At 36.7% G+C, this 24,934-nt stretch overlaps 2 protein-coding genes across 3 annotated transcripts; both read right to left on the reverse strand.

Annotated features, from left to right (window-relative positions):
- Window positions 1-236: 236 nt before the first annotated feature.
- On the reverse strand, window positions 237-11,694 carry LOC140797469 (transcriptional corepressor LEUNIG). 2 transcript variants are annotated; one of them, XM_073150914.1, is made up of 18 exons: window positions 11,335-11,694; window positions 10,364-10,461; window positions 10,154-10,263; window positions 9,621-9,995; window positions 9,433-9,524; window positions 8,912-8,999; window positions 8,755-8,830; window positions 8,285-8,334; window positions 6,982-7,290; window positions 5,898-6,077; window positions 4,948-5,193; window positions 4,716-4,833; window positions 4,473-4,582; window positions 4,231-4,380; window positions 3,420-3,575; window positions 3,152-3,268; window positions 2,012-2,218; window positions 237-721 (listed from the first exon to the last, which is right to left on the reverse strand). In XM_073150914.1, exons 1-18 carry the CDS (start codon window positions 11,364-11,366, stop codon window positions 578-580), a joined length of 2,658 nt encoding a protein of 885 aa, XP_073007015.1. In that variant the 5' UTR covers window positions 11,367-11,694; the 3' UTR covers window positions 237-577. The 2 variants fall into 2 exon arrangements, with proteins under 2 accessions (XP_073007015.1, XP_073007016.1); XM_073150915.1 differs by having other exon boundaries at window positions 9,433-9,518; window positions 11,335-11,655.
- A 3,803-nt stretch (window positions 11,695-15,497) lies between these two features.
- On the reverse strand, window positions 15,498-22,036 carry LOC140797675 (probable sodium/metabolite cotransporter BASS2, chloroplastic). Its single transcript, XM_073151303.1, has 13 exons — window positions 21,654-22,036; window positions 21,485-21,578; window positions 20,803-20,926; window positions 20,636-20,677; window positions 20,404-20,517; window positions 20,263-20,325; window positions 19,576-19,703; window positions 19,359-19,440; window positions 19,227-19,278; window positions 18,246-18,343; window positions 17,757-17,918; window positions 16,424-16,513; window positions 15,498-15,843 (listed from the first exon to the last, which is right to left on the reverse strand). Exons 1-13 carry the CDS (start codon window positions 21,757-21,759, stop codon window positions 15,766-15,768), a joined length of 1,233 nt encoding a protein of 410 aa, XP_073007404.1. The 5' UTR covers window positions 21,760-22,036; the 3' UTR covers window positions 15,498-15,765.
- Between the last annotated feature and the right edge of the window lie 2,898 nt (window positions 22,037-24,934).

Below are 24,934 nucleotides of genomic sequence, written 5' to 3' on the forward strand. Positions count from 1 at the left end.
TTATTCTCCAAGTTTCGGATCTGTACTCCGCGTTACATATCAGATACGAGTCGAATCCATAAATGCGTCCTCAGAACACCACAAATTGTGCAATATAAGAACTAGGAATGCAAACAGTTTATAACCTGGGGCCTAAGCTTCATACCAGCACAGCAGTGGCATGGACTTTAAAACAATTTCAACGAAATACATTGAAGAAAACAATACCCCACAGTATGAAACATCAATGACCATAATGGGCAAGTAAATAACAAGCGGGGAGGATATATAAAGACTGTAAATGTCTACAGATCTGCAAGGGTATATACAGACTTGTGAGTGAAGGCTTGTCGTGTAAGCAGAATACAATCACCATATGGGTATCAACTTTTAGCAAAACATATGAGCTTAAGAGGCAGGAAGGAAAAAAAAACAAGGTTAAGAGTAACAATTTACTGTAATGTTGACCGCCATCTGGGGCTACAGACCTTTTTTTTTTCCTCCTTACGCAAACCATACAGCAATCAAAACAGACCAAAAGATGTTGGACATTGACCAGTAGCCCAGACAACACTTGATATCTTTGCTCGGAAAGAAGTTACTTCCAGAGCTTGACAGACCTATCATGACTTGCAGAAGCAACTAAACCTGTTACATTTGACACTGCAAGAGCTGCTATTAAGCCGTCATGTGCAGCAAGGGTCATGGTCTTGTTTTCAGTCATGTCCCAGAGTTCCAGAGACTGCATAATAACAATCACTACAGTGAGCAGGGGGGCAGGGATAAAGAACAGTAATAAATATCATAGGGATATTAAAGAGTAGATGACAGTATATATTTTAAGAATACTGCTGAGTATTCAAGAGTAACCTCATCCTAACCACTTCATAATTAAAAAAGGACTTGAAAAGACTGATTATTAGAAGCTTTGGTTACACATAGGATAAGATGTTTAAAAGAATAAAAAAGGGAAAGAAATGTAGGAAAGAAACTGACTGATACTAAGGTTACTTGTAGATACAGATATTAATTATCCAAGATATATCTATGCATACAAAGGTGATTTCACTAGTAAAGGCTGTTCAACTTTAACCGAAGTTCTGAGACTGGAGATTGATCATTGTGCTAGTTGTTCACAATATAAAAGTGATACCAATCAGTATCAGACAAGCGTCTTTCCAATAAATGTGGGACTGGGAGCATCCTTAAAGCAGAAATAGGAAAACCAATAAGACTCTTTTACTTTTTACACAGAAAAAGCATGCAATGAAATTATGCCCTTTAAAAATCATATGCCCTTCAGTAATACTCATCCATTACTATCATATTAACAACAGACATCATTACCACATGTTGTCTGACCTGTACTTTAACACCTTGTACTTGTCTGGCTCATAACATCTAATCATAGTTTTGTGATCTACCAACTTGAGGACCTTGAAACCTCCAATAGTTGAAAATGCAATAAAGAATGTCACTGACTACTAATTCGCAAACAAATTAAAGATGCCACCAATCGTCATTCTTGTTTTTTCTCCACTTGTACATTCCTAGTATGCAACCATCGAACAGTTTATGTACAACCCTCACTCTGGTTATTCTATAATATTTTAAGCCTCCTCTACTTCATATAATATTCTTGATCAGGCTTATAGTTTCATTAGTAATATTTTTCCTTACCATTATGTAAGAAGTAAACATGCTGCCAATAGAGAACTAAATGTGCATGTCATATAGATCACATACTGCTATTGTCAATATTCTGAGAAAAGTTGCATCAATCAGATTAGCATGCAAATTGGACTGGCAATTCCAAGTTGACAAACCATTCCCACTTTTATCTCCAGATGTCAACTGCAACCTCAACTTTTCATTCACTTCCTAATGCTTCAAAAATCTAACCACCACAAGTTGAAACCAGGATTTCAACTTGGTATAATAATATAATATCTACACTAAGAAGCATGTTCGACATCCCAATCATGGTCTGTCTTGTATGATATTCCACAATTGATAAAGTGCAGAAACTTGCCTGGTAACAACCGATAACAAGCAAAGATGGATATGTGGGGTGGAAAACACACGAGTGAAACTTGTTTCCACTGCAACTCAACTCATGCATACATTCTCCTTCGCTGCCGGACCGAAGTGACCACACCCTGACAGAATCTTCACTGACAGAAGCTAGATACTCACCAGAAGGATCCCAACAAACCGAATCAACACGCTTAGTGTGCCCCTGAATTTTGCCACCAATGAAAGATTGAACATCAAGATTGAACATCAAGATTCTTCCAATTAAAAATTTAATATCCAAGTACATTTGGGAAAAAGATACACAAGCAATCAAATGAATGGACAAAGTTACAGAGTATCTCCTTAAATAGTAATCGCCACATGGAACTCGTAATTCCATTCAGAAGTCGAATATATACAGTATAAATGATGCAGTTGTCATATACATACACATCTTGGTATTGCAGAAATAAGGATTATAACATAGGATTATGAAAGAGAAAGAAAAACCAGAAGAACCAGAAGAACCAGAAAATTAGATTTTAACATTCTGAGAGTTGCAAGTCAGGTCCACAATAGATTTTTAATCAAAGGGAGAACCAGAAGAAAAATGATAACACTGAAAGAATCAATTAGTACAAAGTATTGGAGCTCATTGTTACTACCAATTTGTTTATAGTGATGGCAAACTTATTAAGGCGTTGCCAATCAAATTATATTTTTTATAACCAAGAATGAAGGCAGGAGGAGCAGATTACGCAAATAAAAAGGATCAGCAAACAGCCAAACATGTATACAGTAACAAAAGTTTCAGCCTGTACCATTCTGTCTGGGTTGAAATTAACCATGATCAAAACCCATTTCCATTTTAGGTTGCATAAAACTGCAAAGATATTTGACATAAATTTTTTCTTTGTATTATCGAATAAACTTTTATCTAGCCCAAAAACTATACTGGATAGCCCTATAAGAGTTGGTTTGCAATTACACACTTCCTATTAACATCATTAAAATAAGAGGTACCAACATGAGAAATTATTCCGATTAAGAGCCTAGTGATATCACTTTCATTGGCTATGATTATAAAACTTACAGCTAGAAAGCAACCTGCAACCTGCTTCAGGTCTATACAATCTGATAGTGTAACAAAACCAACCTGTAGTGAATGCCTGCAGGCCTGTGTCTCCACATCTAGTATGGATATGGTAGTGTCAGCTGCAGCCGCAAGATACCTACCCTGACGAGGTTGAAATCTGAGTTGTGTTGTGCCGCCCTGGCAGCACATTGAAACGTTAACAAATGATATAACAGTCTGTATTGATTATTACAGAAAAAACAATCTAGATATTATACCAAAGTTTTTAACATTTAAAGAGAGAATAATTTGTATACAAATTCACATATTACAAAGAAGAATTGTGTACCTTAAAAACTCTAGCACAGCTACCATTATTTATGCTCCAGTAACGCAATTCTCCATCGCCGTCACATGAGCAAATCAGATCTTCCTTATTTGGGTGGAAGTCAAGAGACATGACAGATGCAGAATGCCCAGTAAAAGTACGGAGTGAATAGCCTGGCTGCAGATACTTTCATTTAGTCAGAAGTGCACTTAATGAAGTAATAAAGTATTACATTCCCGTCCATCAGAAAAGGAGAAAAACATAAATTTCCAGATAAATTAGTAAAGATACTAATATCTGCAGTTTATAAATACAGATCAAGTCACAGAATTCCCTGTTTAAGATGCTTTAGTTTCAACAGTAGTTAGAAAAATAAAAAAGCAGAAACTTCCAACTAGCAAGAAAATAACAAATTCAAAACATCTTAGTCCTATGATTATGTTTTCGACTACTTTAAGCTATACTTTTTTAACTTATTATCTAATAACATGTATAGAAATTAAGAACTAAAGGAAAACGACAAATCATTCTTATTCCTGATATTACATGGTATATGAGATAAATTATTATATTTGAAGAGTTAACAGGGCAAAAGAATACAGGACAAATTATTTACCTCCAGAAGACGAGGTTACAACTTAGAACTTAAATTATTGCATTAAATAGTTAAATTTTGTAAATATGGCCAGCTATTACTATTTTCAAATTTATAGATAGGTCACAGCATGGTCTGTTCAGAAGCAAAAATTAACAGAGAATAAACATTTGGAAAAGAAGAGAATGCAAGAAGATATTTAACTTTAAAGATGCATGAGAAAAGAATTATGCTCACATTATCTGCATCCCAGACCCTCACAGTTTTGTCAAAAGAAGATGTAGCAAGACGAGGCATACTTGGACTAAATCGAACATCAGTAATCAGTAAGGAATGCTCTTCCAATGTAGACTTTGGCTTCAAGGAATCTGCATACCATAAAACAGCCTGCAATCCAAGATATTCAGTGTAGCACCTCTATGATTAGTTCATGGTAGTTAAGCAAACAATATCCACTCTTAACAGATTTGAGTACAAACCTTTTTATCATGTCCTCCAGTAGCAAGCAGCTTGCCATCAGAAGAGAAATGGCAACAGACAACTTTATTTGTACTTGCTCGAGTTACTGCTATCTCGCTAAATGTAAATCCTGAATCAGCAGTGGTAGTGTCATCAATAAGATAGTAAACAGGTAAAGGTAGGAGCCTTAAACAAATTAATAGGCACTCATAAGATAAGACTAATTTAAACTTAGACATTGAAATTTAAATGAAAAGCACCACCTTTGCCAACATCCATGCAACGGCCTATTGTATCTCTTGGATCTGTATCATCATGAGATAAAAAAGATTCCACATTGTCATCCAAAGATCCATCTTCCACAAAGCGATCCATGTCAGCCTGAAATGCAATATCTTTACAAACCAACTGCCAAAAATGGAAATGCTAATGGGATTTGGCATATAGGCACCACCCAGATGAAAAGGATATCCAATTGGATTCCAGGACACCTACCAACTGGTTTGATGGAGATGTTAGACTTCCAGTACCATCAGAACCGAATGTCATCAAAGGTTTACTTGAGCCACCATTATGCTGCAATTGAGGCATGGACATCACATCTCCTGGTGTGTGCGTCGAAGGCGTTGAGGGAGCAGAGCTCGGAGATGGTCCAGCAGTGTTCGCAGTTCCTGAACTATTTGCCGGCCCAGAAGATGAGACAGGCTGCTTTCTCTTGCGCCCAGTCTGGTTCTTTGAAACCTGCATAATGAAAAAAACAGAGAAAAATTATTTCTCTAAGAAAAGAGTTTTTCATTGTTTGGATCAAATTAATATACAGATTCTCAAACAAGTACGATATAATACAGCTTTCTTCATGATTTAGTTTATTAGTTACAAGTAGATTATGTAGGATTCCAGAAACATCTTACCATTGGAAGTACAAGAAAGATTCTTTAGATCAGATTTTTTTAAAATAAGTCTTGTTCTCTTGATATCATAAGTGAACAGATAAACTCGATCCTGTACTAACTAGCTGTCCCAAAGTTGGCCAACCAAACAGTGAGAATAATTGCCATGGTTGCTCTCATAGAGCTCCTGAAAATACTACCAACAGATTCTCATATGAATATGAAAACAAGCAAATAGTGCAGCCATTGAAGCACCACCAGCATTTCATACAATCAGATAAGACAGTAAGATAATTGGTAATCATGTCTTAAATTCTTTTCTTAGGTACCAAAAATCAAGATATCTTAAATAATACTAAATAAGAAATGAACTATGATTATTCTCAAGCACTTGGAACGGCAGAAGCAACAACCAAGCGCTGATGGTAAGTGATGATCAGTTGTATGGAACGAGGATTATGAATTAGAAACAACCAATATTCGAATCGCAAAATTGTATAATAAATTTTACTTTCAAGATAATACTTTTAACAAGGAATTGACATAAATATAAACCTGATCAGTTCCTCTAAAAGAGTTTGACATGCTTCCATCCACTGTCACACTTCCCGTGCCGGGCTTTTCTTGCTGAAGTAGGTGATTTGAACTTTGAGATTGCTGACTTGAAATAGCATGCTGCTGAAGCTGCTGCTGTTGACTGCTGTTCTGTTGCTGTTGCTGTAACTGAGCAATTTTCTACTACACATAAACAACAATATAAGAAGAGAACTGTAAAAAAGCAAAAATAAAATTGTCATAAAAAAGGTATTAGTAATATTGACATGTGCACCTTACAACTGGTAGTTCAAACCAGGCCACAAAAATACACCACAGAGATAAAGTTCAAAAAGTTAATTGCACAAAATTTGGTTGCACATGTGCGCGATTAGTACATGTAGAGCTAGTTGCTTTAAAAAATCAAAACTTATTCCATTGGAATAAAAACTACTATAGCTTCAAGTAAAGTAACAGGAGGAACTTTTATTTTCCATGTTAGTCTAGGATTTACAGTTCTGATATATGTTTACTCTGGTTAGTTTGTTCTTGCCTTCATTTTCCCATTAGCCTTCAGTGTAATCTACTGCCTTCACATTTAGACAAATAGCATGCTCCAATAATTCTCACTAAGGCTTCAACAATCACATTTTAACATGTAAGAGAAAACTGGAGTGTCCTCACATTTAACATCTAGCACAACTCCCACTAAGGAGTGATACTGACTACTGAGTTGCTCCTACAGATCAGAGAAACTATATTCTATAAGGTACCAAAATAACATAAACAGTAAACAATTATTATTAGAAGCAATACTTCTGAGAGTCGCACATCATATTACAAGAAGTTTCATAGAACTCAACATTTGACTTTGAGAAATTATTGCAAACTAATAGAGGAATTAACTTGACTACTTCAGTACTAGTTATAAAATATTATCCATGATGATTGGTATATGCAAAATAAGTACATTTTAACCATATATCTTGGAGCAATGTAAGCAAAACTAACAGCAAGCGTATTATTACAGCTTCTCTAGAGATTAATCACAATTTTCAATAGTGAAAGCATCATAAATAATTAATGAAAGAGGGAAAGTTTTCACCTTTATTAACATATCTGTATCCGTTCGAGGCATCCCAGCACTTGGCATTGGAGATCCGACATTCGGAATAACATCGCCAACAGTATTTGCCTGGCCATCCTTCCCAATAACCATGTTCCTATTGTTCATAAGCATTCTCAACCTTCGACTGTCAATATCTCCAGCTGTAGGGGATGGCAAGTTTTGCTGTGCTTGAATTAAAAGTTGTTGTTGATGTGGACTTAGATATTGAAGTTGATGAAATGGTTGAGGCGACTGCATAAATGACTTCTGTTGCTGCAGAATTCCTGAGCGAAGCTGGTCAAACCCCTATAAAGTGATGCAAAGATATGTTTATTAGGTACAAAGACAAAAAAAATAGAACACTGGAAAACACATAATATTGAAAATTTACAGGTATCTCCTCATGATTGAATTAGGATTTACAGCACCAAAACCAAGCATAATGCATAAACTGCGTACTGCATGCATAAATATGGCCTAGATTTGGGTTCAAAAATTATAAGCACAAGCATGCATAACACAAGGCTAATGCACTTCCTTGATGAGAAGTAATCAACACATAAAGAGCACCATAGAGACTCCAGTGCTGCCGTGACAGTAAGGTACCACTGAATCTACCATTGTCAACATATTGTCATAATTGACTAGCAGATTGATATCCAGAAGGAACTCAAATGAAAGGAAGGTTATAACAGCCAACACAGTGCAGTAAGAGACCAGCTGGAAAATGAAATCTGCCAAATTCTACAGAACTATGAAAGGAAGCAAGTGTGCTATCACATGGCTAAAATCAAGGCTATAGTCTATAAGTACCAAGGAAAGGACATGCATTGTGCAGACAAACCATAAGGTGGACACAGAATACCACGTCAAGGACTAATCACTCCACTTAGAAAGCAAATTTTTTATAAGTAATCACAAGACAAGTAAAGTTTTAGTGATGCAGATTTCAGTACTCCACATTTTCCATTAAGTTATGGAATTAACTTAGGTTAAAAGAGACTTAGCGTAACTGATACTTAACAGGAATGTAACATATGAAAAGCAGAACAACAAGAACTACATAGTGATTATTTTTGTCAACTCTAATTTGTAAGATGAAGAAATATGATTAGTCTAAAGGTTCCATCACAGCAGTATGTCAAATGCATACAGAACATGGAGGTACCTTACGTAAAAGAAACTCACTGTCTAACAAAAAGAATGAAGATATTAAAACAATAGAGGGAGTGCAAACAGAAAAAAAAAATCATTAAAACCAAATAATGACCAGAATTATACTAATCAAACTATAAGTTACCGTGAGAGGCCATCCTTTCAAAGTAAGATTGTTTCCAGCCTGATTTGATCCTGCACGATGCACAGATTTTCAGCTAATATTTATGAGCTAGAGTAAATATTTCGATACCATTGCAAAATATGATAGTATGAACTGCTAAGAACAAAGGGTCCCATGCTAACCACTAAATTATATACTAAAATTCAGCGAAAGTAACAGACCTTCTGCACTTATATATCAATGTCCAACCTGGACCACTAGGACATGAATAGCCTATAAACTCCAATTTACATAAAATAAGGAGCAAATAAGAAAAATATATATGACCTTATATTGGTAAGCAAAATTACTGAACAAATGGGTTAAGATATCTAGTTCCCAAGTGATAAATATGTCAGTGCCAAAAACAAATACAGTAAACAAATGCAGCATTAAAGAGAAAAGGTTGTAAGAATAATGAATTCTAGAGGATAAAGTTGAACGAGTTCTACCTGGGACACCTATCAATGATCCATCAGGACCTGTAGCTCTAGGGTTCAAAACTGGATTTATCTCAGTCTTGATATTCTTCAAATAATATCAATCACATCAGCAACTTGCAAGATCAAAAATAAAGAGAGAAAACATACTGCATTAGTAGAATCTAACCTGTGCTGGACCAGGAAGTGGCTGATTCCTGGCCTGACCCTGTTGCAGAGTCCCCGATAAACCACCACTTGCACCATGCAAAACTTGCCTAAAAAAAGCATATGTCACCACTTTGACACAAATAAATAAGCATATACATGCACTCTAGACAAGTGCATACAGCCTGACATCCACATGACACTAGCAGACATGCACTTGCAGGAACAGTTGAATACATGCACTTGCCCAAATAAATTCCCAACCACAAATGTGATGACATGCACAAACATATACCGCAGACAGCAGTCGGAGCACATGTTCAACTTGGAATAACACACAAAACCAGAAAAAAAAAAACCAAGCAGAAAAATTAACTGCAGATAATCTACACACAGATGACAAGTATAATTGCATTAAAATAGCAGGCCAGGCTGCTTCCTTTGGGTGCACTCTTCTAATCGTAGATGACAAATATAATTCCACTAAACACAATTCTTTCATGACTTTCAAAATAAATATTTTATGTGGCTTTAGGACCCTACCCTGAAGGCTGTCCAGTCGCAGTTGACTTTAACAATGAAGCATGGTTTGGATCCATCAACTGTCCCACATTTTCGCCATATCTTTGCTGCAACTGAAGTTTTCAAATGGCAGAAATACTATGGTAAAGGAATAATTTTATAGAAATGATGACATTTTCAGCACGGTATGTTTAAGTCTACAGGAGTACCTTCATGGATGCTTCATCCAAAGAATCCCTTTCAAGAGGCAACTTTAACCTCTCCTCATACATCTTCGTTGCCAAGGCATTAGCAGTACCAGTACCAGGACTCTGTCGCAATAAAGAATCATTACCAACAAGGCCAGTTGCAGTACCATTTAAAAGATGAGCGCCATCTCTGCGCTGCTGCTGTTGCTGCTGTTGTTGCTGTTGCTGCTGCTGCTGTTGTTGTTGATGCTGCTGCTGCTGCTGTGCATGCCTTTGTAATAACATTTGTTGCATGTGCATTTGTTGTTGTTGTTGTTGTTGCTGCTGCTGCTGTTGCTGTTGAGGCTGCTGCTGTTGCTGCTGTTGTTGATGCTCCCTTGCTTTTATGAGTTGAGTCTAGGACCCAAGAACCAGTATATCAGTTATTAGATACTCTATCCAAACCACTTGTACCTTTACACAATGTTTCAGTTAACTAACAATAGTACCAGTTAGCATGGAAAAGCATATGACACTAGGTTCAAAAGAAATGACACATCAATATAGAAACTTGCCTCTATGTACGAAGCTGCAACATCAGAGTGCTTCTCATTTGTTCTTGCTATAAAAATATCCCAAAAGACAGACCACCATTCAAAGAGAAATCCACCAGGAGCATCAATCGCTGAAACATAAATCATTTCAGCAAGTGAACTGATAGTCATAGACACTTTGGATTGGTAATAGTATACAGGGAGATTTATCAAAATTTCTTCTAAACCTACCAACTGGATCAGAGGAGACCTTCCCTTCAGCTTGAAAGGCCTTTGCAGTTGCCTGCAGATTTCTCTTTACTAAATAGTCGTAGATGTACACATCCAACCTGCTTTCCACGTATTGCAGAAGTTCAAAGATTAATCTCAGCAAAGAGAAAATTATTAATAAAAGCTCAGAGACGAGTACAACTGAAAATGACTTAAATAGTACTATTCAAATAAAGTAGGTAAAAAAGAAGCTATCAACCATGTAAAAGATCGCAGGACTCACCAAATTAGAATTTATTACCATCAAACTATAATTTGAGTCAAAATGGAAGACAAATTCTTAACTTGCATTATAATATAATGGTGGCAAAGAGAACAACAGAGACTTTGCAAAATCCAAAACATCAAAGTGAAACAAAAATCGTCACCGAGAACCAAAGATAAAAACCCCAAATTCCGGACTTGGATTTTACATTGAATAAAAGAAACATCCCTACCGATTCCTCATCTTTTTTTTTCGGGGGGGAGGGGTCTCAGAAACACAAGTTTCAGAGCTAGAAGATGTCGGTATCAATCTTTGCTAGAAGTTTCTAATCCTTCATACAAACTACATTGATTAACTTTCGGCGAAAATATGACTTTCTTACCCACCAAACAAGTGTCAAGTTCGCTTATCCAGCTTGCCGACCTCAAAATGACACAAAATAAAGGAGTGGAATACCGGAGCTTCCGAACCCTAATTTCATGATCGCAAAGACAAACTAAGAACAGCCAAAATTAGCAGAAACATCGCATTTTTTTACGTAGAAATCTCCAACATAAACCCTAAGGAAGAAACAACAACACGATCACCGGTCACCTGTCTTCCACAGCCCAAAAGATCAAACAAAAATACCACAAAAAAAAGGAAAGTACCAAAAAGAGGAACCTCATCAAGATCAAATATTTAAACAAAGCAACAGGTAACCGAAGCTAAGAGGGAAACAACTAACATCTTATCCGCCTCCCAGTTAGTCTGCGACATGATTCCTTCCACCACCTTTCCTTCCCTGCTTCTCTCTCTCCTCCTCTTTCCTCCACCTAGAATCCGACGCCAAGACGAAGACCCACCAACTCTTTTCGCGTTTCTCCTCCTCGCGACCTCGAGACCATAAATAACAGCGCGAATCTTGTAGCTTTCTCCCCCCCCCCCCCCTCCGATTCTCCAAAACCTTGCCCCAAACCCTAGAAATGAATGGGAAAGAGGTAAAGAGGAGGGGGAAGAAGAACTAAAGAGAGATGGGAGAAGATAAAGAAGCGGGACATCGAATCCCCCAGTTAATTTATAGCTAAAATAATTGACGATTGATAATTTATCTATCTCCACTTCGACCCCTCTCACCTTTAACTCCGTTGCAACTCTACAAAATCGTAAAATACTAGCAAAACTGAGTGCTTATACAACTCCCCTGTCCCCATAGAGTTCTCTATGCGACCGGAATGATCTGGCGCAACTCCACCGTCTGATGACGGCGTGACGCTCGAGAAAGCGAATGCCAGCCTGTCAGCGCTTAGGGCGCATATAGAGTCTCCGGTGCGGACGCGTGCTTGGAAGGGACTCGATGCATGCGACGACGATACACCGAGGAAATGTGTGCGCTATCGCGTGCTGTTCCCGGTTCCCGGTTTCCGGTTTCCGGTATCTGGTTTCCACTACCTGAAGTAACCGACGTCAGAGATGAATACTTCTACGGCGGTAGCATTCTATTTGACGGTCAATGGTGGGTCTCACTTAAATTGACCACACAAAATTATGGCTCGTAAGCGGCTTTAGTATTTTGACGAACGCATTATATCAGAGTCCCAGATCGATCGAGGTCGCTGGATCGGACGGCCTGGATTTGTTGGCGTTTGAATATTAGGCCAATTTTTGGCCGTCTTTTTTGGAGATATTAATTTCGTATGGAATAAATTCGGCGAGCATGAGAGCTTTCTCGGTATCCATCCTGCTACGAGGAGGCATCATAATTAGCTTATCGTACATCAGAAGCATGCACTTGCTTTCCTTCGTAATATCTAATGTTGCCCTTCACTTATAAACACCTAATTGTACGATTACAGAGCCATTAGCAGCAATTAACTAATGTAATGCACTCAGAATGTCTCAGTTGGCAAAAACATTCAGTAGATATGTTCTCACTTTCTGATGACTGTATGTTGGCTCTTCTTCGATCATCCATTTCCAAGCCATGTTGTCGAGTTCTAAAAAGATCGTGAGTTCCATTAGACGAGAGAGAAGAAGACTGTGATCCACTGGAGCTGTGTCTTTATCAAAGAAGTCAAAGTGGTGATTGGTGCAGAATACATCGGTTGGGAGATGGGTTTAGTCTTACAGAGACTTTGATCAGAGGTGATCTAAAAAAGATCTCTAAAGACAGTTGATCTTTCGGCATCTCTATAACACTTGAACTGAATTAGGATTAATCTTTGAGCATCTTTCTTACTCTAAGAAGGTGTTTAATTGTTAGGAAGTGACATAAAAACACTCAATTAATTTGTAGAACATCTTTAGTTGTAAAAAATATATTAATAAGTGACTTTATTGTGCATAACAAATAAATTTGTTTTCTCTTTTTAACCTGCTTATATATATAAAGATGATCGCAAGACACATTTAATATCTAGATAATAGAGTTTAGTAAAGTGATTATATTTTATTTTAACCAAAGAAGTAATAGGTAAAAGATGAATTTAATTTTAGTAAACAAGGAAATCATTTATTTAGTTTACTTTTTGCAACTAAATATGTAAGAAGTTTTAAAAGGCGATATTTTTTCTTAATATTTAGCAACCAAATACTCCTAAACTAAAATTCTAAAAATTTTGAGCCGGCTAGTAAAATAAGTTTCTTATTAATATAATAATTAAAATAGTTCTAATGAAATCAAACTCTCATCATTTACAAACTAGTTTGAGTTTGATCGAGCTTTCACAGGTTGAGCTCAAACCTACTTATAAGCTAATGAGTTTTAAAATTTTGATCTAAACTAAATAGTTTACTAAAGATTAACTCTAATAACTATGTGAATTTGAACTAATAATAATCTGTCAGAAGCTATTAGATCTCGGCCACACTAAGCTAAAATAGTCAGCCAATTAGATTTTTATTTATATTTTTATCATTCAAGTGCTCTCGAAAGTGACGTATAAATTAGATAAAAGGCCAGCATTAGATACATAAAAATGTTACCAAACTTTAGGCAAACAATTTAAGCCATCTACTCTAATAAGATTACAGTTTGTGTATGGCCGAGGTATTGCTTCAATCTAAATACTATAAAGATTACCTGTCAACTAAAGTTAGTTGGTCAGCAGGCTTTTACTTTGAAAAGCCCCCGTCACCTGTACACTCCAGCCAGCAATATGGTGCAAAGTAGGTGCAGTCATTAGAAATTCCTACAATCGAGCTTGCAGATGATCACGGGAGGATCTATATTTTATTCATTCTGACAAATGTGCCCCAGCACTGTTTCAGAGCAGGCAATGCAGTTTTACATAAAATAAGGACAATATTCTGCAGAGAGCCCAAAACTCGTACAATTACTATAACACACTTATCATTTAAAAAAAAAAATATATAATAGGGCTAAATTCGTCATTTAATAATATAAGCGTGTCAGAATTCGTGCAGTTATTTGTCACGTCAACTGGAAGAGTTTCCAGACAACTTGATGTACCGAAAATGGCCACACGAAAATGGCACGCGAGAGATTAGATATATAAAAGAATTAGGGTCAATTCGGTCATTCTTCGGGGTCACTACGATCAGCTCGAAGAGACGTCCCTTGTCGTCCGATCTATCAACATCCGCAATGATTGGTGGAAGATCAAGAGAAGCGGGTCCGTAGATCGGACGGACCAGATCGGCCGATTGGTTCTTTTTAAAGTTAGCATGCGTGCGCCCGCACGGGGGGAGTTTTATGCGAGAGCGAAGGGGACCAGTACGATGGGAGGGATCACGGGGGATGGTCGATAGATGGTGGTGATCGAGGATGGGGTCAAAGTGATATCGACGTCACGAGTTTTTGAGGCGCTCCGATGTTTTCTTCGATTTCTCGTCGGGCAATATATAATCGTACGCCGTGTCTGCGGCGGAGAGACCAAAATGACCAAACAGTGCCTATATACTACGTGAAGCCTGGCATTATCTGAGTACGGTAAAATAAGGGTATTTTGGTCAATAGCGTTAGCTTCCATTAGAAATACAAGCATACATTTCCCTAGAAAGGGGAAAAAGACAGAGGGGCATATACATCATAGATATAGACAACTTTTCCACCTCAAATGGCAGATTTTACTATTTACTATCCAAAATGGTCGATTTGAAGAAACTTGTTGATGCATAAAAAACATCATTATTTAGTGCAAAAAATTTTAATCTATAATTTTTTGTACCTTGAAACAGGAGTTTTTGACCAAAATAGCTCTATTATATATATATTTTTTATCTCTTAAACTTATTTACCAAATAATGTCTAATTTCACTGTAGCCATAATAAAAATACTAAAATGATCAACGTTTTTAAAACGCTAAATCGATCAGCGTTTTTAAAAATACTAATCAGTTCAGTATTTTTATCGCAAACAACTCTTTTCCTAAATTACTAAAAGACTAAGTTAAAAGAATATATATATATATATATATATAAAAACGTTGAATATATCAGTATTTTAGGATCAGACAAAAACTCTGATTAGTTCAGCATGAAAGAGGGCTAGTTTGGTTAAAAACTCCTGACACAGAGATAGTCGGTTCCCCTTCGATATTTAGCTTAATATCTAGTGAAATTTCATTAAAGCCTTATATATATTCCTACAATTTACATTCACTGTATTTAATTCTTGAAAGAAGTAGCGTAATATATTTATTGGTGAGTTTACGATACAGTAGGTAGTTAGAAAAATTATCAGAATCGCATCAGCAAACATACATTAAGAACACATCACCCATAAAAGAGGCACACTATCTTCATAAACGAAGCCGAGCTAGCACAAATAGCACTCGTTTGCGAGTAATATATATGGTTCATGCTTGCTAATGTGATAGTAGAAGGGAATAATCATGCAAATCATCCTAATGGAAATTTGGGCGATGGTTAATAATTCAAGATGCAACTTCCCAAAAGTTAAGGCTGTTTTTTAGCTTCTGAAAATGTGAACTAGAGTACATAACATAGCTCTGTGATCCTCCTTCAAGGGAAAACATAACCTTATTCTGGAATAAGAAATAAATACAAGATTAAAATTAAAAAAAACTCAACAGTTCACTGGGGACTATATAAAATTCAGAGGAGATTTAAAAATGCTTTCTACTGACTAAAAGACTCTCAATAAATGGCTATAGTCTTTTCGAAGTAGAGTGGAGAAGTTTCAACTTGGTTGTTTCACTCCTTGAAATCATCCTTGTCGTTTGCTGGGATAGGCTTGTTCCTCCACAGAACTGCTAGAGCGCTCCCACCAAGCTGTCAAAAGATGAGATAATCACCATCAGAGCATGCGTTGCTTAAGAAAATGCTACTGTGTAGAGAAGTACTATTTGGTCATCCATCACAAATTTCAAGGATTTAATGAACCTTTAACATGGTCCAATCTGACAGAAACGTGACATGATAACCTGGTAGGACATGCAACTAAGAAGTCTTACGCCAAATAGGCATCACTGCACTATTGTAGTGCAAACTGCCCAAATCATGGCCACAGTACTTGAACTTGATATGGGCTTTACCAATAAGTTAAACACATTGTGCTCTGATCCCATATGGATCTCATTTCCACTCTTCAGGCAAAGAAAAGCAAAGATAATGTGACTAGACGATAATTGTTAGCTAATCAAGGTTGCCTGTAACTCAAGAGCAACCCCTCCATAAAGTCCTCAAGATATGAGAAAAAGAGTCTAGAAGTGGGAAAACCATGACGACTTTCTAACTAGGAATTAATCTGTCTTTTAGGTACAGTATGCCAAAGAGCCAAAGAGCCAAATAAAGACTTAATCTATATAAACAAAAATGGCAAATAGCGAATGACAGAAAAAAGAAAACATACCGCCATACAGACAACACTGACTGCAGAAGGAACGGCGACGAGCGGATTTGTGAAGTGCTTTTGAGCAAGTAAAAAACCAAGTGCAGAGCTCTGAAGGACAAGAAATAATAACATTAGTCATATTGTTGTTTCTATAGCACCAATCAGTATTTGCTCCAAAATCTCCTATATATAGGTGAAAATAAGAGATTCCAGAAATCCAGCAAAGTAGTTTATGTGAACAAAACAAGATAATGTGCGAGGGCTTTTGTAATTTAAATGTATTTAATTTTTTGACTTGCAATAATAAATTTTAGTATGAACCGTATATATATAAATTATGTGCACTTTATTATAATAAAATATGTATAGACTATAAAATTATATACACTTAGTTTTATATACTAAATCGAAAAACCAAATGTAGCTAAATTATGAAAACCCCATAATGTGTGGTTCAGTAACAGTGTTATGCATAAGGGTAAAAACATTCTCCTACTGCTCGTTATAGACATCATTACATCAACAACACCAAAAGAAATAAAGAATAATTATATAAAAAAACAACATAAGATGCGATGACCATACGTGTGGAGGGGAACATATAACATTTAAATGCAAAAGTATACTGAACCAAGATATTTGATGCAATGTTACTATAGCTGAAAGTTAAGGGAATAAGACCCAAAGGAGCAAAAGTAGTATGAAAATTTCGGTGTTTTAGCAAGTCAAGTGATAAGGAACCCAGAATAAAGAATATCAAGAAATAATGGACGAACATAAGGAAAAAGATATAGGCATTAGCCAACCTGAAGCAGAGTTATGGGGAATGCTTTAAAATTTACAGAGAGACCAAGTAGCTTCAGGTAGCAATAAGCCTTCAAGTTTTGAGCTCCAAAAGCCTAATTAGAATTTCTTTACATATAGATATATAAACACACATACAAAGACACCTAAACAGCTTATTTCTAGCTTATTAATCGTCCGCGAAAAAGAGGAAGAAAGATGAAATTCTGAAAGAACAAAGCCCTAATGAAGTTGTGTGCTACAACTATTCACGACCTGAAGGTGGCAAACCTTACTATCACAGAAGGTGACGCCTCTAGATACCAGAGCTTTGCTACTATAAATATGATGCCATAGAATAGTAGCTCACAACTGCAGTTCCAGCCTTACAATTTCTAATCACAATAAATGCTAATAAAGAATAAAGATATTTGTCTTGGTATCGATTATTTGTCAAGAGATTCAAGCTTGAAAGTGCTCTTTTAGTGATTTTCAATGCATAAAATATATCGATGAAAACACAAATTTAGTCATATGAGTCAATACAGTCTTTATAAGGTCATCTCACCTGCATTCCACACTCAATAGAAATAGTCCTCGAAGTAGATTCACCAAAAGATGAAAATTTTGAGACCCAATAGCCAAGAGCAAAAGCAGCAGCATGCAGGAGAGCTACGGGAAGGATAAGCTGTGCTCCCTGTGTCTTTAGTACTTCAGCCACTTGCCCAATCTTGCAGTCAAAAGTAAAACAAAAAATTAATTAAAGAATAATTAGACCACTACCACCAAAATCTGAAGAATGAATACTAAGAATCCTGCAGGGCATTCTGAAGATTTGACATAATTGTTGAAAAGAAGAAAAACTCAATGAATGATTCAAGGCTACTAGACTGTAGTTTTTTCTGGAAACTGTTAATATGTTCGCTTGCAAGGTGGTTCTTTTAAAACCATTTAGGACTCATTGAAGAAATAAAAGAGATGAATTATTTTGAAGCAACAAAAGAAGATGGCAAATTGCTGAAAATAGAATTGGAAATCTAATATTTTACACACTTACAGGACTAGCACAAAGCAGTGTTGTAAGGATAACTCCAATCAATGGTGTGAGTGTGATGATTCGTTCAGTGAACTTCGGGAAATACTCATGTGATAGCACTGCAAAGAAATCTAGATTAGATTTTGAACATCATACCCATGGAAAAACTACAAATTATGGCATCTACATAAGGGGCTGTTTGGTTGAGTGGAAAGTGAGTTATTCCATAATGAACCTCCTTTATTCCAAAAAATTCATGTCAAATGCGGGACAAGGTTTTGGAATAGGAAAATAGAATAAAGTCATAAATCCCTTTAATCTAGATATCTTTATCCCAGGTTTTTGTTAGGATAAAAAATTTAGATATCTCACCCACTTATTCCAAAAAGCAAATGACCAATTTGCTCTCATTTATTTGTGTACTTTATGGTGATATATTATAGTTTAGATTCAAGTTGAATAGTATAATATGACTATAATATACTTAGTAATATATTAGAACATGTTTATAGTGAAAAAAAAATTGATATGAGATGTCCATTTGTGATAATATTTATATTGTGTAAATTATGATAAATTAAATAAAATTATTTTTTGGCCAAGAGTTGTAAAATTAGCCATGAGAAGATAGTATAATAGTTGTAAAATAAAATTACAAATTATATTTAATTTTATACTTATTTTCTATCTTTCTATAAAAAGGAAGAATTAACAAATATCTATTTACATTGAACTAAAAGAGCAATAAGGTCAATTTGATCATTTTTATCCCGTGTTCCAACTACCACAACCTAATGCTATCTTATCCCATATCATTATTTCAGCACTTATCCATCTTTTTGCAACCAAACACCCAAGATAAATTGAAATAAATAATTTCATTATTTCAGAATAAGTCTTCATTTTATCTCAACTCCAATTGTTCTTTATTCGTAACCAAGCATGCCCCAATAGAAGAAAAATGAAGCAGAAACCAGAAAACTTGATAAGACAACCAAGCACCTCCAACAATTGTTGGTACCAGCACAACCTGAAAGGTACTGATGGCCAACCCCTGTAGAAGAAAGTAATTCTTTTTAATATCAGATGGAAGAAATTGCCTAGTATTAGGAAATGAAACTACAATGTTCTTACAGCTGCGTCTACAGGGACAAGCTGACCAGCAAGGAACTTTGTAAGGAGTGGAGTCATCACTATAGCACCAATTGTTGAACAACTAAAGAATTTCAAAAGGTAAAATTGTCAGAATCTAACCTAACTTCAGTAGAATAAACATGAAAGCAATAAAGCATTACAAACAGCAGCATAAACAATAGAGCCGGGACAATCCAGAATAATACTAAAACCTTACGTTGTCATAAGAACTGAGAGTGCAACATTTCCTTTAGATATATAAGTTGCAACATTTGATGCTTGACCTCCAGGGCAGCATGAGACTAAAATAAGACCAGTTGCAAGAGGAGCTGATAACTTCAAAGTCTGCAGAGTAGGATAAAATCTATCGAATTTTTAATACAGCCTCCAATTAGAGTTCTTTGCTAGTGAGACAAAGAATGCCTCATTTTCAAATTTAAGGAAAAGAACTGATGAGATTACGTCCTGGCTAATACTTCTACCCAAGAAATAGAGAGACCAGGAGCTTGAGAAAAAACAAAAGTTATTCTACGACTTAATTGAAAGCCCTATAATCACCTCACTACTTTTTTCTTCTGCAGCTTACTAACAAAAGTCTGTTTGATAGGATGACTAGGAACTTAGTGTGTTACATGCTGCAAAAGCTAATTAAGTAGTTCTTACTCAATATGCTCATTAAACGTTAAAACTTGCAATGAATGTGATATGCTCACTCAGAATCAGACAGAGGTTTTCATGTATAATTTTGATGGAAACCTTTCTATTAGTGTGGTTGAAACAAGGAATCTTTAAATTCAGCAGTCAAGAGTAGATGGAAACGATTTTTGGATGAGTACAAATAACAAATACAGTGGGGATAGAATAATAAATCAGAATGTGATATTCATGAGATAAAAAGCCATACCATTGCAATAGCAAAACCTAACAAGGGTTTGACTATGTACTGCGCAAGAAACCCTACACCTACCTGTAAACAGAAAGAATAAATATTAACAAGTATTTATATTGATATCTATGAAGAACTGTAGAGAGTGTATTTTCTTACAGTCCATGGATTTCTCATACATCTCCTGAAATCCTCAAATGTCAAAGTCAGGCCCATGGAAAGCATCAGGAATCCCAAACCAAGAGTGAAAAGATCCGTCTCCAACCATGTCACCTGAATCAATGATCATGAGAGACATGGAATAGAATATGAAGCATTAAAAATTTAAAACCTTCATAGAGGGAAACAATTTGGTCATTGTAGAAATAGTGAGAAAGGAAGACAAATTTACCGCAGATGGCTTGTATATGCCGATAATTGTTCCAATTATAACCTGTTGAAATAAGTGAGATCATTATTAGAAGGATTTTACATCAACGTCTGTCACAGAGACTACGTGTGTTCCAAAAAATAAGATAGATGCAACTTTATAACTCAAGCATAAATATTACACCATACCCAGAGAGGGAAAAGGGTAGTAAGTAATTCAACTATTTTTTCATACTGGCTGATTCCAGCTGTAACATTGTCTGGAACATTCCCAGAAACATTTGCTTCAGCCTTGCATAGAACTTGACGATGCCTGGAAAAACTATTAGCTATGAGACGGGTTGTGAAATTCAAATTTAATCATTAGCATCGATAAGCAAACAAGTACTAAAAGAGACGGGTCACCAAGTCTAGTAAATAAAAGCATCAAACATGAAACAGTATCCATGCAAATTCTGCTATTACTAAAAAATGTATGACTTAAAATACTGCCGCAGTTCACAAGGCTCCAGACAATGCGAGCTTTGGAGACAGGCAAGATGGATGCTGTTTTACCCCCATCACTGCACTCTGTTGAGGCTACTTTCCATGTCATGAACACATGATCACTTGAGCACAAATCTTTACAGTCATACTATCTGGCGCTCTACAATGTATCTATCCCGAAAATAGAAATGGACGCAGAATTAATGAATGGCAGGAGCATGGATCGAGCTGCACTTTCCATTAGCCAACAGCTGGCGTAACATTTTTAAATCTTTCTTAAACCTCTAGTTTTTTCCATCTCTAATCTTGGATTCCATTACTCAAGTACATGCAACTTATAACACAAATAGTCAACACAAATCACCAATGATACCATCGAACATACCGCAGAACAGGGACATCCGACGAAGGCATAGAGCAAGCGACAGCAGCTCTCCGCCCTCTTCCTTCAATAGGCAACGCAAATCCACTCCCCAGCGCTATGACCACCCCATCCAAAACCCAATCAAGAGAACGCCGAGAAAAAGGAACCAAAATAAAAAGATCAAACATACCCAGATGCGTCTGACTCCTCCTCTTAGCAGGAGAGCAAGAAGCCACCAGTTGGAACCCGCACTCCTTGTGCAAGAATCTGGAGATGGACGCCATGGAGGAAGCCATCGGTCGATCGAGGAGAGGAGCTGTAGCTCTCCAAGAAGTGAGAAGTGAGAGTGGAGTAAGCGGGAGCAGGAGAGAGAGAGAGGCCAAAATAGCGTGCCTCCGCCTCGAAGGGATCGTGGATAACGAGGGAGCCACACGTCGGTTGCTCTGCTGGGGCTTTTGTGTGGATTTGGTTACCGGATCCACACTCCCCCATTGTGTTTGCAATGGTGCGATATCCGAATCCGACAGAGCTCGAGACAATTTGAAAGCAAAGCTGTCGATAACCCAAGTCTCATTCCATGGCACAGTTTCCGGTCAAACTTGGCTTTTATAGAGATCGAAGGTGTAATTAATTCCGTCACAATGTTCTCGAAGACAAGGAAACTCGAGGTGAATTGGGCCACGTACTCCTAGTCCACTGGGCTGAGGCCCAAAAGATTGGCTGGCAGTCTTTCACGGGTCGACGGAGCCTGACGTCTGATCGTTTTCGACAGCAACCCCACACCCGTCCAATGCAAGTGGGCTCCACACCTTTTGGTGCTGGACCTACCACTTTTCGCAACTTGTTTCAAAGGACACGGCCACGGCCACGTATAGGAGTCTCAGAGTGGAACTGAGTAGCTAGCTATTAAATGTCAATTTAACGACTATAACATATATTAACTTAGGGTTATTCATTCATTTGGCTCAATAGTCTGAAATCCATCCAAAAATGTTGGAGCGATAACTGAACAATGCTGTCGAGTTATCAATCGAATCGAACTAAGTCAGCAAACCTGATTCTCGAAGAATGAGGGGCAAAGGGATTGATATCGAGAAAGATTTCTTATTATAAGATCGTGATTTGATCCGCATATGTTTGGTAAAAAGAATAATCTTCTCCTTTGATCATAAATGGAAAGTGTTCAATTGGAACACGAAAATGTGATTGAACTAGTCTTAGTTACTCTTCAGGACGGAGTGGAAGAAGGGAAGAGATTCTCGAACGAATAAAAGGATCCAATTACTTCGAAAGAATTGAACGAGGAGCCGTATAAGGTGAAAATCTCATTTATTTATATTATTATTTAAAATTGGAGAACTCAGAACCTTCTTAGTTATAGAGAAGATATATTTTTTTTCTCACTTAAACCTATGAAGCACATTAAGTATTGGGCTGACTTTATGCTCCAACTTAATCCGACCCGCATATCAAAAATCTCTCATCTGGGTGGTTGGATTTGGGCCTCCCATATGAAACCTGACATGAACCAAGCTTGGCTCGAAGCCCGCAAGAGCTATTGATGAGTTAAGCAGGAGCCAGGTCTAGATTCAAAATCTATTAAATTCAAGCGGATAATAATATATTTTATTAAAATATTCTATTCATAGTAAATCTATGCATCTTTATTCAATCTTGCAGGGAAGCCGTATGTACGACCAGCTAAAAAGGTTAAGCCTTCCTCGTCGTGTGTCCCAGTGCAACAGATAGATAAGCATTCCATTGCCCAATTGCGCTTGTCATGATAATCCTTTTGGAAGCTGCATGGCCCCAATTCGCCTACCAGTTCCTCCTCTGGAGTCTGGACTGAGAGTTACAAGTCGAGAAAAGAGACGTTCAAATATCGCATTTAATATGTACGATTTTTTCCCCTTCCTTTTCGTCGTTCTCGTACGTCCTTCCTACTGTCTGCGGTGAGGAAGATACAATCACTACCTTTCCACAATGAAACATTTGCTCAGCATCGACGCTGTAGTTGATCAATGACTTTATTTTAATACAACGTCTTATTGCGTAACCTCTTGGTTAGTAAGCATTATCTAACCACATGATTGTTTAAAGCTTCTCATAACTTACTCTCTCTCCCAATTATTAGCCAAGAGCTGGAACCCAGTTGTTCACATTAAACACAGAATGAGATGGGTCCAATGTTGGGCTGTTGAGATGCTGCATGGCTATCTATTCTGGCTCAACGATAAGTATTAGGTATTCCTAATTCCACATGGCTTGACTTACCTAATCTCTTCCACTATATATATATATTTTTTTATTTTTCTTCTCCTGAGAGTGGAGAAAAAGTGACTTCCAGTGGGAATTTTCTTATGGTTAATAAAATAGGATACTAATTCAAAGAAAATGCTGAGGTTGTGATGTGCAGCGGAATCTATCTTATTCTCGCGCCATGGTAAAGTAAAGGCCGCTCACGATGTCACCGTTACCCAATCACGTGCGTTAAATGCATATTTATTTGGAAAGTAAACATTAAAGCCATGAATTGCGATGCTCGCCACTTGGCGATCACCAACCGGATGCAAACAAGCTGGCTACTATTGGTCGAGTGAATCATTTTTATATGCACTTAAATACTTAATTAACAGGATAAAGTTATTTGTTACAGCTTGGGTATATAAACATATGAAAACTACTCATTGGTGTGTACTATTTGGAATAATAATATTAGACGCGTGAAACGAGTCGCCGGCCCGGCCCACTTCCAAAGACCATCACCTTGTCTTCGAGCGAACGAGTACTCTCAAAATGATCAATCGCGCGTGGGGTGGTGGAGGGGTCTATCCCGTGATTTCCCAAGTGCCTTTTTGCACATCTACCCGTATATTTTTATGATTTGCAAGTTCGATGTTGCCTTCCCCCCACACAACCCCCCCACAAAAAAAAAAAAATCAAGGGCGAAAATGTAAAATGATGCAAAGAGAAAAAGGGTGAAAGAATAAGTTTTCGGATTAATTGCATTTTTGACCCTTTGACTGCTCGGTATCACTTGTAACCCCATACAAAAAACAAAAAATAGTTGACACATCCACTCTTAAATTATATATTCTAATTGTATCGTTAAGCCTCAGTTAAAAATAACTTTAATTTCTCTTTTTACTCTTTTATAAAAAGTATATTTAAAAAAATTAGAGAATATTAATTTAGAGTTTGATATTTAAAAATGTTATGATGATACCACTTTAAGAGAAGATGAAATATTATATATGAAAGCTACATTTTTATTCATACATTATAAGTTAGTTAAAATTTTTGCTTGAGGGGGGTGAGAATGATATAGAATGATGATAGCCGATGGGTTAAATGTAAGGGTTAATTATATTTTAGTCCACTCAATTATTCATCCGAATCAATTTCATCTCTCAAGAAAAAAAAAATGACAGATATATTATCTAAATTATTTTAAATATATTATTATGTGCT

The sequence above is a fragment of the Typha latifolia genome, chromosome 11 (genome assembly GCF_019914945.1).
Source record: "Typha latifolia isolate L0001 chromosome 11, TyphaL0001v2, whole genome shotgun sequence".
Taxonomy (NCBI): domain Eukaryota; kingdom Viridiplantae; phylum Streptophyta; class Magnoliopsida; order Poales; family Typhaceae; genus Typha; species Typha latifolia.